Source organism: Gambusia affinis, linkage group LG05 (genome assembly GCF_019740435.1).
Source record: "Gambusia affinis linkage group LG05, SWU_Gaff_1.0, whole genome shotgun sequence".
Taxonomy (NCBI): domain Eukaryota; kingdom Metazoa; phylum Chordata; class Actinopteri; order Cyprinodontiformes; family Poeciliidae; genus Gambusia; species Gambusia affinis.
The window spans coordinates 19,833,502-19,852,379 of NC_057872.1; the positions used below are offsets into that span (position 1 = coordinate 19,833,502).

General features: G+C 36.9%; 2 protein-coding genes across 4 annotated transcripts; one reads left to right on the forward strand and one right to left on the reverse strand.

Moving 5' to 3' along the window:
• Positions 1–261: 261 nt before the first annotated feature.
• Positions 262–15,442, reverse strand: rbfox1l (RNA binding fox-1 homolog 1, like). Of its 2 annotated transcripts, none has more exons than XM_044115928.1 (12): positions 15,065–15,442; positions 9,827–10,057; positions 5,589–5,768; positions 5,042–5,095; positions 4,870–4,962; positions 4,710–4,779; positions 3,614–3,673; positions 3,390–3,525; positions 2,484–2,523; positions 2,336–2,403; positions 1,154–1,235; positions 262–1,072 (listed from the first exon to the last, which is right to left on the reverse strand). In XM_044115928.1, exons 1-12 carry the CDS (start codon positions 15,149–15,151, stop codon positions 1,028–1,030), a joined length of 1,146 nt encoding a protein of 381 aa, XP_043971863.1. In that variant the 5' UTR covers positions 15,152–15,442; the 3' UTR covers positions 262–1,027. The 2 variants fall into 2 exon arrangements, with proteins under 2 accessions (XP_043971863.1, XP_043971864.1); XM_044115929.1 differs by lacking the exon at positions 15,065–15,442 and adding an exon at positions 10,985–11,288 and having other exon boundaries at positions 9,827–10,093.
• Positions 15,443–15,835: 393 nt separating this feature from the next.
• rps9 (ribosomal protein S9) lies at positions 15,836–18,735 on the forward strand. Of its 2 annotated transcripts, none has more exons than XM_044115930.1 (5): positions 15,836–15,918; positions 16,851–16,962; positions 17,051–17,173; positions 17,347–17,533; positions 18,473–18,735. In XM_044115930.1, exons 2-5 carry the CDS (start codon positions 16,866–16,868, stop codon positions 18,648–18,650), a joined length of 585 nt encoding a protein of 194 aa, XP_043971865.1. In that variant the 5' UTR covers positions 15,836–15,918; positions 16,851–16,865; the 3' UTR covers positions 18,651–18,735. The 2 variants fall into 2 exon arrangements, with proteins under 2 accessions (XP_043971865.1, XP_043971866.1); XM_044115931.1 differs by lacking the exon at positions 18,473–18,735 and adding an exon at positions 17,633–18,463.
• Positions 18,736–18,878: the final 143 nt, after the last annotated feature.

The window sequence follows — 18,878 nt, forward strand, 5'->3', positions numbered from 1 at the left end:
CTTCTCTTCCTCCTTCTTCCTCCCCTCTATTTTCATCTTCCTCTTTCGTTTTTAACCTTTTACCCATCTTCCTTCCCCTTTCTCTCTATCTTTTCTTTCTCTGTGTCTGAAAGCTATCACTCTCCACTGGTGAAAGTAAATCTGTAGGTCCTGACTGCTGGTCAGGACACATACAAATAATAATAATAATAATAACAACAACAACAACAACAACCCAGGAACAAAGTAGGAAAATGAGAGAAAGACAATCTAAAAAATGAGTAGGAGGAAAAGAGAAGAAAATCAGGTTTATTCAGAGGTAAACATCAAACATAGCAGAGAAACAGAGTGCAACAGGAACAAAAGACAGGCAGAAAAAGAATAATAAAAGAAATAATATTAAGAGCTGCAGCAAAGGAGGATAAAATCCTCAGAATATTAGTTCTACTAAAGCCAGAAAAGTTAATGGAAGATAAAATGAATTAGTTTGGCTACATGGACAGAAAAGGCGTATGATAAACAAACAAAAAAAAAATCTTCCAAATACTTCAACCCAACAGCTATATGAAACTAAAAATGACTGAGAGGTAGATGGTTAGGGTGAGAAGAGACTTGATTCCAGCTGCATCCAGACAAACAGCCCTGATAGAGATCGTGACGTCAGAGCTGTGTCTCTGTCCACTCTGTCTCTCCCACACTCACGCACTCAAAAACAGGGCACCATCAAAAATAAGTCATTTAACATTGTACAAAATGTCATTTTGTACACTTTGACCCCTGAAATGTTTTGATTTTAAAACACAACAACTAGTCTCACAGCATTTAACACCAGCCAGTGTCTCTGTAGAATCAGTTCACTCAAACAAACTCAGGTAAAGGCCAAATAAATTACATAAGATCCTCTTCTTCAGCGGATAAATGGGTCCTAAGGGATCCACAGTAGCACTCTGGTTCGTCTCTGTGGAAGGTAACGGACATTTCCACGCCTGAAGACATCATGACCTATCCCAGTCCCAGAGTTCATGACAGATGCAAACATCTGGGAGGCTCAGTAGGGGGTGAAGCGGTTGTATCCTCCTCGGTACAGGCTGGCCTGTTGAAGGAAGCAGGGTTGGAAGGTGTAAGCAGAGGGACAGTGAATACCAGATGCTCTGCACTTCTGGACTGAGCTCACCATCGTCCCGACTCCATATGTGGTGGTTGGTCCAACTGAGTGGTGATAAGGGTCGGCTGCCGCGGCGTAAACCCGTCCGTATCTGGTGAGGAAGACATGAAGCAGGTCTTGGCGTCAGACCTCTGGGTGAAATCAGCCTCCTGCTAAAGAGGTTCTCAAACATCTTTGTTTCTGATTTTTAAAAGTGAACAATACGGGCTAACTGTGATGTATGAATGAAAACTTTTGATGAAACCTTTGGTACCAGTAATAATCAAGGTTTTTATTGGCAGGTTAACGCAGCAAATTTTCTGCAATGGCTGATGTTAATGTTGGCGTACCTTAGAGAGCTACATTAGGTCGTCAACTTTGTAACTAGAACATTAAATATTTACATTGTTTTTGTAGTCAGATGAATGCAGATCATGCAGTTGTACAGTTTATAAGCAAAAAAAAAAAAGCAGCAGACACTTTTAGGAAGTTTTTATTCAAATGATAAAAATCTCACTTTTTTCTCAGTAATGTTTTTTTTTTATTTAATTTTCAGCATGACAGTAACAGCTCATTAGAACAATATTTGAATTAGACTAAGAAATGTATGATTATGAAATAGTAAATTAAATTCAAACTTTCTCTAAATCACCAAGCTCAAAAATAATATATGTTTTAATCAAAGTAAAACCTAGTTATTCTAGTTAAAGTAATTTACTGATGAGAAACATTTTACAGATGTTTTCACTTATAAAACTGCTGTATCCTAAATGCATTCATCGCTTTCTACTGTACAATAAAATGACTTATTTACTTGAGAATGTGAGAAACTTTTGCAATCTTTTCTGAGTGAAAAATCTTGAAACAATTTTGTGTTTCTGTTTTTAGAACGCTGCATGTCTGAGAAAACCCAAAAGGCAACAGGAAAATGTGAACCATATGCTTTACAGGCCCACAGCGATTTTCACAAGAACATTTGTTTGTTTCCAGATGAAATATTTGAATGTTTAAAACATCTGACAGCAATAATAAAAGTAGTTTCTCAGATTTTTAATTTGGAGTTATAGTGTTCTGGAGCTAGGGAAATCTTTTGGGCCGTTCCCCCCACAGATAAAAAAAACAATAAGATTTTAAAGAAAATGAAGAGGAGTTTTACATATTTTCACATATCTGCGGAGTCATTAAATGCACATTTATTACAGGTCAGCCTACCCGTCACTGTAGGCTGCGGTAGCAGCAGATGCAGACTGAGCCACTCTGTACGCTGTAGGATAACCTCCCTGAAATAAAATAACATTGATACAGTGTCATACGAAGATTAACTCATTTGAAAAATGTTCATTTTAAAACACCTCCTTACATAAACTTCTGCTCCATAGAGTCCATCCTGATATACAACCCTGGGAGAAAAAAAAAAAATCACAAAAACACACTCAAATAAAAAGTTAAGTACAACTTGGATTTGCTTTTTATTAAATGTATATTGGTGAAACTATGAAGCAATAATTATGTAACTTTATCTGATTCAACAAAATGTTTACAAGTAAACTCAAATGTTTTTCATACAGTCTCTATCCATTTTTATCAAGGTTGTAAACTTACATTGTAATATTACTTTTTAAAAGTAAATCTTGGAATTCATGTCATTTAACACTTAAGTGAAGCAAATTAATGTTAAGCACACAGAAAGAACTGAAAGAACAAAGTATGTATATATATGTATATATATAAAGTCATGGGTTTATTCAGCAAGTATTTAAAAATAGGTCCAATCAATCCAATTATTTTGCCAGGAAGCTGAAGCTCAGATTTGGGAATGACTTTGAGGATGGGAAAGATTTGGGACTTTCCTACTTCCAAATGAAAAAAAAAAGAAACTATAAAATATAAAGAAAATTGTATATTAATTAGCGTAGGGATTAGAGATTTACCTGAAAATATAGTAATTTACTGAGATTGTTATTACAGGCAGAAAAGCTAAAAATGTTAGCACTTTCACAAAGTTGTTTTTCTATAAAATAAGCTGAAACTGAATCTCCACTAGCTCTTGTTAACACTAAGCTAGCATTAGCATGGAAGCGTCGCTAGTTGACACAGGAAGTTAGAGAAGTACCAGTTTATCGCCTGTGTGTGATTTATTTTAAGGTTATCAGACGGTTTATGTCCTGTTTACAAATTTTTGTCACATAATAATCATTTAGTTTTCAGTATGTTTAGCCAGCTATGAGTCCTGGGCCGCCAGTGATTGCTGAACCCAGTGTCTTACCCCGGATAGGCGGGGACAGCAGCAGGAGTTCCGGCCGCAGAACGAATCGTGTTGTAGACGGCACGACCCCGACCTCGCAGCGCAGATCCCCGGTACGCCAAGGTAGGAGCCGCTACAGGGTATGGAAAACTGGCAACTACAAACACAGAAATTGAGAGAAAATAAACTTCTTGAGCAATGTACAATAAAGGCTCTCAGTGATGTAGGAATATAAATCAGCTCACCTGTATAAAGCTCAGGTGCGTACATTGCTCCCATTACAGGGTTGATCTTCCAACCAGATGCTGAGAAGAAATAAAAAAATAAATAAATGATAACCACCTATACATTTAAACGGAACCCTTAATCATGGTGTACATCTAGTCAAAGCAGGCTACTGATCTTGGTAACTAAAGTTTTCAAAATTTTATCTGAATGTCTGTTTGTTCCTACTGACATTCAGTAGGAACAAACACTTCTGTTTTGCTATTTGAGAATAAACATTGAAATACTTTGTTCACCATTGATTATGACTGCTGTCAAATCTTCAGTGTGAAGCTTTATTTTATCAAATATAATGTCAAGTTTTAGTTTTATCTTTCTCTACCAACCCAGAAATATGCAGAGATTTGGTTGAGATACATGTTTTTGTTGCATCAAAGCTACGTTTTGTGTGTCTTTTTATGGAAGATAATTTTTTTCCCTCCTGACACCTTGGACATTTTTACAGCTTCTCTATAATTGTAATTATCTGTATTTCCTTTGGTATCAAAACAGCATGAGTCGGACCAAAGTAAGGCATGCTTTGGTAACATCATGCCAGTTCTAGTATTACAATTTGACAAATTAAAACTGGTTTATCTTCCTTTTTCTTGTCGCCTTAGGTTAGAAAACAGAGTTTAGAGCTAAGATGTAAAACCCATTACTTGAAATAACATCATAGGTTCCTGGTAAATATTAGATTTTAATCAGTCTTGTTACTATTGTGAAAGTCTATTACCTGGCCATAAAATTCCCCTTTAGTCACAATAGTGTACAATTAGCATCGTCCTTGTTCGTTAACCTTTGTATTTGTTTGTAGGGTTTATTTTTGTGAAAATATTCACTGATGCTTAGATATTAGGTTAATAATAAATTGAATTCTTGGTGGTATTAACAAATAGCTCTTGTTGATTCTTCCTAAGGTATTTAATGGGAATGTTAACTTTATTCTAAATAAATTTAAACCCATGAAAAGGCAGAATATAATCCTCGGATTGATTTTGATGGATAACTTGAGCATTAATAAAGTTTCAGACAGCTATAATAGCAATGAAACAAGGCTACAATCAGGTGTCTTACTTGATATTTCTCCATTCATAAGAGGTGTCTGAGGCTTCTTGGTGACTACTCTTGCAGTGGCATTATTGACCTGAGAAAACCGAAAAAAATAGCAAGCTCAATAAAAATTTATTTCATGGGATGATCATATGGAAATCTACAAATAGTGAGAACTCTTCACCTCAATCTTCCTCCCTTCTACGATCGTCCCATTTAGCTTTTCTCTCGCTCGGTCTGCCTCCGTAGCGCTCTCAAAAGTCACAAATCCAAAACCCTGAACAACATCCATTTTATTTACATTTATTTTGACGGCAGTTTTAACTGTGACGAAGTGGTTTTGTGTTGTCGCTCACCTTTGACCCTCTTTCATTGAAGATGATTTCTACATCGAGGATTTTGCCAAATTGCTGCAAAATTCATAATAAAGTGAAATAGTAATCCAAAACTCAGAGAAAGACTTTAAAAAACTTTAAAAAATAGGCAACATATTATGCATAATTCATGTTTTGCCTATTTTTATATCTCTATTTGGGTTTCAACTGCTTCTAAAAAGAGCCTAAGAGCTTAACCATGTTTTTTGGCAATAATTTAAAGTTATTTGCTATCTGGAACCAGCTAATTGTGGCGTCACATTGCAGCGTTACCTAGCAACCCCAACAAGGCCAGCCCGTCACCTAGCAACCCAAGCAAAGCTCTAGGAGCAGCTTATTTGGATTTAAAGTGACAGGAGACCTAAAACAGCTCATTCTGAACAGAGCTCAAATTAAGCAAAACTGACCGGACTAAAATCTCATTTAAGGATGATTTTTTAAAATGAAATCTTAACTTGTTCAAGGAAGCATAATGGATCAACTTTAGAGACGACCCATTGATAAGGAAGATTTAATTTTAATTTCATACCCCAAACATCTGGCGGAGGTCGGGGTCTCTGAAACGGAAAGGGATGTTGGAGACATGCAGGCGTTTTGGTTGGGCCTTCCCTGAGCTTTCCTCCTCCGTTCCGGTTCCCGCTCCTGCCCCCGACGACACAGACACACCGAGAGCCTGGGGGTCAGAGGTCACGCTGGCCAAAGCATCCTCCTGACAGAGAAGAAGCAAAGCAGAAAGGACGAGACGAAAGGGGACGTGATGGTACAGACGGAAACAGGAAGATACAAAACAAAAGAGGGAGAGGGCATGAATGAGATGAGATGGAAGAAGACAAAAGAGAGCATCGTTACTGGAAATAGCAAATCAAGATTTTCTGATGATCAGGTCAGCAAGTTCAGCGAGAGCTTTCAGAAAAAAAAAAACTGTGTAAAGATTACATATTGTCAGCAACACATGACATTCAGCAAAGATCATGTTCATGAGCTCAAGTGGTCCAAACCGTGTTTAGCGAGCATTCAGCAACCAGTGATGCCTCTCAGGCAAAGGTAAGGCAGGTGTGTGAATTTACTAGTAAAGTGTCTGGAAATACATGCCTGCAGGAAGACAACTAATAATCTAAAAACACAGATTATAGCAGTAAAGCTAACCTTCACTTCAGACTCTATGCAGTTGTACAACATAAGTGAGTACACAGATGTGCAACATGACTCAAATATCACCATTTAAATCTGTGTAAACGTAAAAATTTGCATTATTTAAAGTTGAATCTGATCTGATTCGTGGGGGCTGACTTGGTGGACTGAAGGCTGATCCAAAAACACTAAAACGACTAAAACCATTTTTAGTTACTGCCGTTCTTAAAACATAAAATACATCTTTATTTGGCTTGGCGAGCCATGATGTAAACATGCAAACAGAAAGTTAAAGCCTATATTTTAAAAACGGGTGGATGTTCCTGTGGTTAATCTTTAAGCAATGTTCATGCAGTTAGAAAAAAAAGTCAGCTGCAGTTGTTTTTGTTTTGTCTAATTGTGTATTTTTACTATTCAGTAGTTCTTCTGAATTACAGTGCCTTGCCAAAGTGTTTTGTCTTGTTAGAAATGGAAACTTTAATTTATTTTACTAGGATTTTATACAATACACCAACATAAATACTAAATAATGGTAAAGTAAAACAAAAGCCATACACGTCTTTGGTACTTGTACTTGTTACTTCGTCTACATTTTAATTTGAAAACAATGTGGCAGAAATTTGTATTCAGCTCCCCTGAGTCAATAATTTACATAATAATCTTTTTTGTGTTCTGTTTCAGTTTTGCCAATCTAGAGAATAAAAATGTTGCCCATGTTTTTTAATAAAACATCTCAAGCTCAATCTGGTTACAGGAAGTATCTGTGAATGTTGATATTAAGGTATTGCCACAGAGTTTCTGTAGGATTTAGTTGTGGAATTTGACTAGGCCATTTTAACACATGAATGTTCTTTGATCGTTCACTTGTAGCTTTAGGTTTGTTCTCCTACTGGCTCAGATTAAATTAGACACAGTCAGACAGCATACCCAGTTTCATTTTTGGACCGTTTCAAAAAATCTGAATGTTCTTAAAGGGCTGGTTCTGCCAGAATATATTGATAAAACCAATTAAGCTGATGTCAATAAATAGGATTTTGTGATTGTTTTTGATGCTCTTAGTGATCAAAAACACAGATTTTGTGGTGTTAATTTAGAAAATTTTGTAAGACATTATTATGATATTAGCACTAACATGTGATGTTGAATGTGACATGTTATTACTGGTTATATAAATCACAGTCTATAACTTGACAACCGTTAAACCCAATGTTTTTGACCAATTTTGAGAAAAATTTGCAGTAAAATGTGGGGATCTGTTGATTTTGAGGATATGTGAAAAACTGGAGGTACTGATTGATGTAATTTGAAGTCTGGAGGGCCACATAAAAAGCTACTGTGGGCCTAATTTGGCCCCCGGGCCCTGAATTTGACACATGTGGCGTACACTATTTAGGTCACTACTGTAGACAATTCACTACACTGGATCTTATTTAGGGCTTTTAGGGCAAAATGGCTGAATACAAATGCCTGCCACACTTTTCAGGTCTTATTTGTAAAATACTTCAAAACCATGTATATTTTTCTCTTCATTTCACTTCACAATTATGCAGCAAAATGTGACAAAGCGAAAAAAGTTTGTGAACAGTTTAACAAGGCACTCTATTTATTTTTGATTAACAGTAAAAGTGATCAGTTATTAAAATCTAATAAAAAAATCTGAATGATTTGATTTTCAAGTGATGCAACACAAAAATGTTCTCACCTCTGTTGCACAAGTTGCACTTCCTACCTGAGCTGTGTGGCTTGTGTGTATAAACTGCCTCATGCAGAACAATTCAGAGAGTAATGTGCCATAACCAAAACATTCATGGTTTCACAATGCACCACAATGCTGGAGTGTGTGCTCATGTGCACTGGGTGCAGGATCATCAATCGTTGCAAGAAAAGTGTTAAAACTATTTAAAATTAAAGCCCAAGAAGGATCTTAAAAATACAAAAGTTTTATTATAGCTGCAAAAGGATGGGCAGAGAGCATAATAAGGTGAAGGAAAAGAAAGCATGAAAATACAAGAAGGAATTGCACTTTAAGGATTTGAGAATTAGCATTCTAGTACCAAGAGGCAGATAAGGAGAGAAGAGGCCTCAGTGCAGCAGTGAAAGACAGAATTAAACCAGAGGGAACAAGGCAAAGATGGTGCGCAGGAAGCTTAAAATGAGGAGGATGATGAGAAGAAGGCAAAGGGGGGATCAGAACCGAGGGGTCAGTTTCAGGTCATGGTGCTGCTTTTCTGCCAAGTGTTAAATGTAAAACGTCAAGGGGCATCATTAATAAGAGGGTGGCAGGGAAAAGGTTCAGGGATACATTCACCCAGGGAGGCATAACACAGGCTCACAGTACTGGCTTTCTGTGACTGACTGCAGCGGACAGCATCACATCCACCCTCAAACACACACCCACACACAGGCCGGGGCGGGGGGCCCGGGGGAAGCCGGGTGGTGGTGTCGCGTCACGATGCAGATTTGTGTTCTGGACCTGAGCGATATTTCAGAGCGGGGAGAGGGAAGGGGGGGTTCTCATCTGGTCAGCCTTCCCCACTTTGACCCCCTCCCTCCGAGGCGACGTCTCAGTTTTCCCCCGAAATTCAGCACGGACCCAAGAATGTCAGGGGCTCTATAGCGATAAAATATATAGACGGGGGCCACAAAAAAAAACACCATTTATGAGACGACGACGAGACATCTGCAGCACAAGCAGCAGGACACACAGCCGAAGTGCCACAGAAATCAAACTGAACAGCTCATGTCTTCACGACTGAACTGCGATGAGGGAAAACAGCAACATTTCAACCTGTTTCATCATTTTCATTTATAATAAATACTCTAAATCACTTCATCAGTCAGGAAAGTCTTTACTTTTTAAAGGATTTGAAAATCAGATTTTCTTTCCTTATATTTTACTGCCACCCATTAGAAAGTAGTGATTTATAAACAAGTTTCTTTGCAGATGCTAGACGTTGCTGTTGTCTTTTTAAAGTACTGTATCAGATAGGCTGGGACAGACTTTAGAAAGGACTTACAGATTTATTTATTTATTATGAATGTGTGTTTTTGCAGACATTTTACTTCATGTAAAACTCATAGACACAAATCAGGCGACTTGTACTATTTTGGGATTTTTATGAATATAATCAATATTCACACATTCTAAAATCATTGTGTAGTTATAGTCAATATTTTTGGGAACAACATGAACCTCCGTGTTATTACACCTACCATGCATCATTTCATACATGCTGATGTTTATGCAATAGCAAAATAATTTTTTTTTAGTGAATAGGGCACCAAAACTGGTGCAGCCCAGAGGCCCATATCCCTCTAAATCCGGCCCTGCAGATTGCTCTCCAAAGCTTACATAAAAAAGTAAACAAAACAGAAAACGCTGCAATCTTGAAATGTGATCTGTTTTACTAGCAACTAAAAAAGACGCAGAGGAAGCGCAGATATTTATTTCCAACAACAAACACGCCGTCAGCTGTCCCCCAAGGGGTCCGTACAAGGACATAACAGAGGTGAGCCTCTAAATATAGAGAGAAACTTTATCTCAGAGCTCTGCTGTGACCTACATTGGATAATAAATTACTGAAGATCAGATTTTATTGGGACTTGATTCCAGTTTTTATCACAAACCTCTCTTACCGTGTTGCTGGGGGTCAGGGTGTCGGCCCCTTCGAGCTGGGGGCCCTGATAGACCCTGAGCTGGGGGTGTTCAGGGTAGTCGGAGCTGTGCGAGCTGAAATCAAGAGTGGGCAGCCTGCTGGCAGATGTTGGTAGGCCTTGAGTAGGCGGAGGGTACGAAGGTGGCGGAGCATAAACCTGTGGGAGGGCGGGGTCTGCGCTGCCGGCTGCGGGCTCCTGGGCGGGCCCCCCCTGGAGAGAGGAGATGAGACTCTGGTCGCAAAATACCTCAAAGATGGAAACAAATAAACAACATGATGCTCTTCTTCTGCAACAAACTGTTAACAGAGCAGAGAAAATATGTTAAAATGACAGACAAACGTCCAATAATGTTAAAATAAAGAGATTTAGTTCTCTTCATATGGCGATAAAAATGTTGTGGAAACAGTGCAGAAAATCTTTAAAGGAAACTTTTACCCCAAAAAGAAAATACAAGGTACAAACTTCTTTTATAAAAAAAATTATAAAAAAAAAGTAAAGAATCAGTCTGCAATGTACAGTGATTTGTTTGTTTATTGTTTTTGAGACTTGTTTGAAAGAAACATTCATCATAAAATCAGTGTAAGTTTCACAAAGAAAAATATTCTGCATTTTGACCATTTAGATGAATAAACCTTCAGTTCATTTTGTCTTCCAGTTTTCATTTATTTTCCTGATTTTGTTTTTTTTTTAGTTTTTTATCCCATTTCATTCTTTTTAAAATGTGTTTTGTATTTTAAAAAGACATTTAAAATACAAAATGACATTTTTATGTTTTAGCTTTAGCATAAAAATGTCATTTGTGGAAATGGTTAATCATTTTTCAAATAAAGTTCTATTTATAAAATATACTAAAAACAGTAACAAACCTAACAACAGCAAACAAGATTTGCACATGACAAATTGTACAATTTTAGTTTAAAAAAAATTTTAAACCTGTTTTTCACTGGCATATCTTTTGTTTGTTTTTATTTTTATTTTTACACCTCCAGATAAAATATCTAAAACCAGTTGATTTTTTTAGTGCGTGACACAAACATTCAAGTCTAATCAGAAACAATGAAAGTGTCATAAACTTTTCAGTCTCAAACTTATAATGAAATCAAACTAAACCCTACAGTTAAAGAATAATTGTCTTACCCCGCTTTGACGGTTCTCTCTGTGATGCATTTTACAACAACTGCTGCGTGTTTTAATGCCGGCGGATCATCCGCCCACCACAGCATGACTGCCTCTCATCAGCCAATCACATCCAATCAGCGCCTCACCAGCTCCAGTCACCTCCACCCCAAATCCCTCCTGAAGCTGCAGCACGCTGTGCTAATTGTTAAGTGTATGTTTATATTACTTCATTGAGAATAAAAATACTATTAAATTTGATTTGATTTGATGGTTTCTACACATGTCAATTAAAATATTTTAAATAGCTTAAAATTTAAGTGTGTAGGAGATAAAAAGAATTTGCTATTTTACTTTCTAAAAGTGTAAAAAATAAAATAATGGGGGTTTTTTTTGTTGTGTTTATGTAGTTCTGATATAATACTGAGAGTTTAATGTATTCTTTGTGTTTGAGCTTGCTCTGTTTACAAATAGATCTACCAGTTTCCATTAAATCTGTGTTGAAATGCTGGTTGTGGTGATGATGTTCTTCACAAGACGAGAGCTCCCTGATCACTTTCTAAACAACTTTAAACCAGCCCTGTGAATTAAGATAAAGACAACATAAAGGTTTCAGGTTTCAAAAATACGTTTCAAAGCCTCTTTTATCTAAACTCTGATTTGGAAAATCAGAGTTTAGATTTTTTATCTAAACTCTGATTTGGAAAATCAGAGTTTAGATAAAAGAGATGACATCAGAAATCAACATGGCAGCTGAAGGTAGAAAACATAATGTTGCTGAAAAGAAAGATATTTTATATCTTCTCAATCTTTAGTAAAGCTTGAGATGCTGCAAAAATGCTGAGAAATGTCATGGCTTTGTGTTGCTACTGCTTAATTTAATTTGAAATATATCTGGGATTGATATCAGGTTAAAGGTCACAAGTCAGAACTTCATTGGGATTTGGTAATTGTTCTGAAAGCAATGGATTTCTCTGCATCGTAAACATCGAAACTCTCTTTGTGTTACTCATTTAGATTAGATACAAACTATCACAAGCTTTAATAAACAGTTTATAGTAATAGTTTATACCTGTAACTTTCAGTGCATTTTATATGAATGACAGCCATATTAGTTATTGAGCTCAGATTCAGACTTTTCCTGTCAGAAATCCCCCTCTCTCTGAGTTGCAACAAACTCAGAGAGGGGGGGATTTCAGAAACTTGGAGAGTTTCAACAAAACTCAGAAAGAGTTTTTGTTGAATTTTTATTTAGAAACTTGGATAAATTGTAGGTAGCTTTGTCAGAGGATGCAAATCTCACAGTTTTTCCACAAGTACTGACCTCCAAGATAAATTTAAGGCATCATAAAGAATTTGTAGATTGACGAAAAACCTTTTTACTCTTGTTATGTTGAAAACAAAGTATTTTGAGATGTGGGAGGTGAAGCAGCAGATTGTTGTTTACACCTAGTCGTGTAGCTAAGATGCTTTAGGATCATGGTGCATGAACCCTACTGACAGCACAACTTTAGTTTACTTAGTTTTTGCACACTACTTCCTTATTACTTAGCCTATAATTGTCTTATATTGAAATGACTTTAATTATCTGAAACATGTATGTGTGTGAAAAACAAAGTCAGAGGGCACAAATACTTTTTTTCACTTAATATGATCAGTGAATATGTTTATATTTGTAGTTGCTGACTCTTTAGCATCATCTCTAAGGGTTTTATGACAGAATTTCAAATTATAGCCATTACCATTGAGCTAAATTGATTCCCTAACACATCTAAATGCAGATTTTTCCTGCACCATGCACTTTTACAAGTATTTCAACTTTTTATCTTTAGAAACTCTCTGTCTCTGTTTTATATCTTCTTTACAGATATAAAAGATTAAGATTAAGCAAGATGAAAGGGTCTGTTAGATATCACTGTCTCCTCCTCCTTCTAACTCCCAGCTTGACTCAGTCTCAGTCAACAGATGCAAACACACAGACCTTTTTTAAAAAAAATCCCCATTTGTTCGCTCTGTCTCTCCTCTCCTTCTTCAGCTGTCAGTGGGCAATCAGAGGCCGACAGCTCGGAGCCAGGTGCTTACAGTGGCAGCTGCCACAGGATTTACACAACAAGGCCACTCAGACTGCAGATGTTGGCAGTTCAGAGGCCCTAAAGAACAAGTCTTACAGCAATACCCAGGTTGTTTGGGGAAAATTGATACTTATTGCTCCATTTGTGTTGTGTAGTCTGATTGATTTTTAGATTAAAAAACTATAAATGTGGCTTTAAAAGAGTGAAGCAAAGGAAATGAAGAGAAGGGAGAAGACAAAGAGAGGCATGTGTCAGTGGTCCCTCGGTGGACTTTAAAGCACAGCTGCTGCAACTTGAGACTCAGTGGATGTTCAGCCCAAACTGGTGCCATTATACTGTACTTTAAAATAATCCTTTAAAGGTGAAATTGCTCTAAGATTCTTTAAGAACAAGCATTTCATTCTTTAGGCTTTTACATGAACAACATCTGACTTTTGAAGTGTTTTTGCTGCAATCTCCCATTTATGTTGATCAAATTATCAATTAAAGCTGCAGTAGGTAACTTTAAAAAACTTTAAAAATATCAAAGTTTGAACATCCACAGCTTCCAGCCAAGAGGAGGGCTGGAACAACCAATCAAAGCCAAGAGGAGGGTCTTAACGCTGTCAATCATGTTTGTGTACGCAAGAACCAAGTGAGTGCAGAACATTTAATGTTTTTCACAGATTGTTTGTCTGATATTATACTGTCAGGACATAGTGACGGTTTTAACAAATATTTAAAGTAATGATAATTTTATAAAATTTACCCCCACTTTAAATGTAAATTTGATCCATTCTGTTAAACTGAGCACATGTAAACACAGGTTTTACATCTGTCTTCAGTGCTGGTAGCTGCAAATGACACAACACAGGAAACAGAACCTCTTCTTCTAGTTGTCGGTTCAGGAGAAGAAAACTAAAAATACTGCTGGTGTGAAGCTCAGTGACAAGGTAGAGAGATACCAGAAGCATTGTGGCTTTACTGGTATGTCAGGGACACTTGCTGCTGGTATCACTCAGACCAGAGGACTAAAGATAACCTATAGTGTCCCCTTAGAAAAGAAAAGACACTGCAGAATGTTATTCCTTTATTCTCTGGATTTATTTCTAATCTTTCTCTGACGGAATACAGCAAAAACTTAAAACTTTGAGTCTTTTGTTTGTTTGCCCCCCCCCCAAAAAAAAAAAAAACCTAAAAACTGCTTTGAATTTAAAATAAGTAGCTAAAATGTTAAAATATTCATTTTATAATGGTCAAAAGAAAGAAATACAGCTTGTGTAAATTTGGATTTTCTCTTACAAAATCAAAACAATTAGTCTGTCTGTTCAAGTTATAACTTACATAACAAAATTATTGGCAAAGAGACAAAGGTTGTTTTATTTTTAGTCAAATTTCTTACACTCTGGAAATCGCCAGACGTCAACATGAGTGAGCAAAAACTTCATCCCGTGACGTCATCTCACTCACGGTAGGAGTGTGATTCTGCTTCAGACTCTCATAAGACAAATGTTTACGCTTTACTTATGCTCATCTAGATTCATCAGAAGGTTATACATGTTTGCATATGTTACAAATGTTACTGCTCGTATATTTGTTTGTGTTTGTGCTGAATAAAATTCCAGGATTTACAGAAGAAACAGCGCCTCCTACAGTCAGAGTGTATGATGGTATTAGGTGTCCGAAAAAAGGCGTTCATTTCTCTTCTCTGGTGATTTTATTTTTATTGTTTTAAAAATAAAAAATAAAATTAACCCAGGTTTAAATTTCCACTGAAAAAAAAACTGGCTGTATTCCAATTAAATGCTTTCTATTTTAAAAACTATATATTTTTTTGTTTTCCGTTACTTGTTTTTGATTCAAATGACCAAAGCATGCATGGACCAACATTACTACTTAATGCAGCTCGTCCAGAGTAATCTTACTGCAACATTAGTCATTGCTTTGCTTATTTCTGTTCTCTTAATCAAAGGTTATTTTGAGTCATTAGGTCAAAGATCAACAAACGTCTGTGTGACACTGTGAAATTGCAGAATAAATCAAGCGTTACCTGAACTAGGCTGGGGTAGCATGTGGTTGTCTGTGGATAGACGGGAAGTCCGTAAGGCTGGAGGATCACAGTGGGTGAGGAGAGCATAGCCCGGGAGGTGGAGGGGAAAAGGAGAAAGGAAAGCAAGGGAAAAGGAAAAGGTTTGTATGCACACGGAAGATCAGGCAACCAAACTGGAGTAAAAAAAAAAAGAAAGAAAAAGAAAACAATCCCAAACAGAAGTAGCACAATATCCTGCTGTGTTAGGACTGCACTTCACCAGACAGGTAATTAAAAAAAATACAAAGAAACTTCCTTAGTCAGGAAAAGAGAGTGTATGGAGCGTTGAAAGAGAAAACAAGTGTGCTTCTGTGTGTTCATCAGTTGATCATGCTGGATGACAGACAGAAACACATGCTGGGGGTCCCCTTTCAAAGTTATAAAAATAGCAATGTCCTTCTGGTTGAGTTTATCACCCTACCTTCTTCACAATTATACACCATTTAATGTAAGACGAGACATTATTAGCATGATTGTGCACAATACATTGCCTTACTTTTATTTGAGATAAAGTTAGTTACATGATAACAGAAACAAAATTTTATGATTTAATAATTTCGTTGTTCCGTTTTATCATGCAGGACTGATTGGAAAAATAAAATTGACAAAAGAAACGACAGAACGCTAAGATCCGTAAAAAAGTTTGATCCGTTTTAAAAATGTTCTAGTTGACCAATAGAGGTCAGCACAAAATCAAGTTATATTCTCTTTTAAGGGCGAGAGGCATGATGGGACATGTAGTGTTTTGTCTACCGTATAAAATAGCATGAACTCTGCTGTTCTTCCTCTTTACTAAGCGAGCCTGAGCGAGACAGGTACGGCCCACTTCTTCATGCTTAACAGGCACTAATTTTTGACTTGAAACTACAATATGCTCAGTCGCTGATATGTAATACAGATATTCAAAATAAATATCTTAAATTTCCGACATTTGATATCTAGCGAATTTGAGGATTTAGCTATATTGTGGAAGCTAATGCTAGCTCGTCTCGTCAAACAACGTGGTGCGATGCGGCTAAGGCCTAGTAGTATGGATGAGCAAGATTTTCAGCACTTTTTACTTTTATTTCCAGTTAAACCCAACACTTCTTTGCATATTTAGGATCCTACAATTGTTGTATTTTATCGCATAATTACCTTTATTCTAATGAGCATAAGGAAAGCTAATAGGTCTTTAGCTTTGAGGCTAAAGCCATAAAATACGTGTACTTTGTAAAACTCCGTAATTCTTACAGAATTTTCTGCCAATCACTTGATGCCAGAAACCCATTTTGTTAACGACTCTATATTTTATTGTTTAGATTTCTTTGTAATTTGAATGATTTGGTCATTTACATGGGTACAGCAGAACTGGATTTACCAAGTAAAAAAAATAATTAAAAACTAAAATGTATTTTACCTTGTTTTGTATCATATTTATGCTGAGATGTGTGAAAAAATATATTGATTAACATTAAGAGCGCTTACCTGTGTTTACCATGCACTGCTGATGTTCTGCCATTTAAAAAAAATTTTTTTTTTACAAATCCCATTATTTATCTCTTAACACATATCAGCTCTTTTTTGAATGTAATGTTATGGTGGGTGTGTTTAGATTAAGTAGTAAATGTTGTCATACATTAGCTCTTAGACATGAAATTAAGGCCATAATTGATGTGCTTTTGGCAAAGATGCCAGGCATCATAAACAATTTTTTTTCTATCACATACATTGAATTTTGGCTAATGTCATTACTTTCATTTTTCAGGCGCTATAAGCCACCATGCCCGTTGCCAGAAGTTGGGTTTGTCGTAAGACATATGTCACCCCACGGCGTCCCTTCGAGAAGTCCCGCCTCGACCAGGAGTTAAAACTCATTGGTATGCTTTGATTTTGTTAAATTGCAACAACAGACATTTTTTTGTTTGTTTGTTTCTTTGTTACTTGAAGAACCATCTTTCTTTCCAGGCGAGTATGGTCTGAGGAACAAGCGTGAGGTGTGGAGGGTCAAGTTTACCCTGGCTAAGATCCGTAAAGCTGCCAGAGAGCTGCTCACTCTGGACGAGAAGGACCCCAAACGTCTGTTTGAAGGTATAAGGAACAACTTGAACATAGTTGAAGTTGGCCGATGATTTAATTATACATTTTCAGACTTTACTGTGGTGTCACGAATTCCTCGTCAATGAGGCCATTATTGTTCCTGTGTGAAACTCGGAGGCATATACCACGTTCCTTTTAAAATTCATGCTTTTTTTGTTTTCCAGGTAATGCTTTGCTCAGGCGTCTGGTGAGGATCGGTGTGCTGGATGAGGGTAAGATGAAGCTCGATTACATCCTGGGTCTGAAGGTTGAGGATTTCTTGGAGAGGAGGCTGCAGACTCAAGTCTTCAAACTCGGACTTGCCAAGAGTATCCACCACGCTCGTGTCCTGATCCGCCAGAGGCACATTCGGTGAGTTTTCAGACCTCTTGAAGAATTCAAGTAAACGCAAGAGGGTCTAAAAATCTACTTAGGGACTCATGAGAAACTTGCTGCTTCCTCTTCCATCAGAGGACCACCAACCTGTAGCACTCTGCGTTGAGATCTCTTAAACATTTCAACAAGGTCACTTCGGTATCAAAGCCGTATACCTTGTCAGTAGACATTGCCCAGAGCCAATCCTGCCGTCTGTTGGCTCAGACTGTGCCACGGTGACGTGGTGGCTGTCAGGTAAGGTAGGGGGGATTGCACCTCGGGCAATTGTGGTACTCACTGCACCTTATGTTGTGAGCAACCAAACACTCGGGCTGATGATTTAAGATTTACAAGCAGATTTTCTGTGGTGTCAAGAATTCCTCGTCAATGAAGCCTGGTTTATATTTACAGAGGTATAAATCGTTAGTGAAATTGTTAGTGTTTGTGAAATATTCGTGCCAAAAGTGCTTCAGTTCATTACATAAGTGGTTAAATATGTGTGCTTTAAACAAATGTGTAATTGAATTTCTTTTAAATAGCTGAATATGTTTTTGTAATGAACTAAAACATTGATAAACTGTTTGTTGAATAGACATCAATTAGATTAAATCTATGGTATTTAACAAATTGACAATACTTGTTTATGTAGGTTAGAGGTAAAAAAATGAATGGACTAGTAAAATATGAATAGAAAATGAGATAAAATGAAAATAAATTGGTAAAATATGGATAATGGGAGCTAATATCACTTAATTTTAATTAACTTCAGATAAAAGTTAAACAGAATAGGAATCTTTAAAAATACTGAACAAATTTGAGATTGTGGCACTTAAAAAACCTGATGGTGATAGTAATTAAAGACTGGAAATCAGAGCATGTGAAAGTTTATCATTTTATCCAAGTTCTCTGACCTCCATTTTATTTCTGTGTTGGCAGTGTGCGCAAACAGGTAGTGAACATCCCCTCCTTTGTGGTTCGTCTGGACAGCCAGAAGCACATCGACTTCTCTCTGAGGTCCCCGTACGGCGGAGGACGCCCCGGCCGCGTCAAGAGAAAGAACGCCAAGAAGGGTCAGGGTGGAGCTGGAGGAGCAGATGATGAGGAGGAAGATTAAAAAGGATTTATTCCAGGAAGTGTTTTGTTTACTTCCTGTTCTGTTAAATTCCTAATAAAAATTATTTGGTTTGACCAAAGAACTGCACTGCATCATGTGGCTTTATTTTATTTTATTTTATTTATTTATGTAAAAGTTTAAGGTAATTTGACCATTAATGCTTACATTTTTACAATTGTAATAAAGTCAAGGGGGCTAAATAGTTACCTACAGGCAGCTACTGTAACT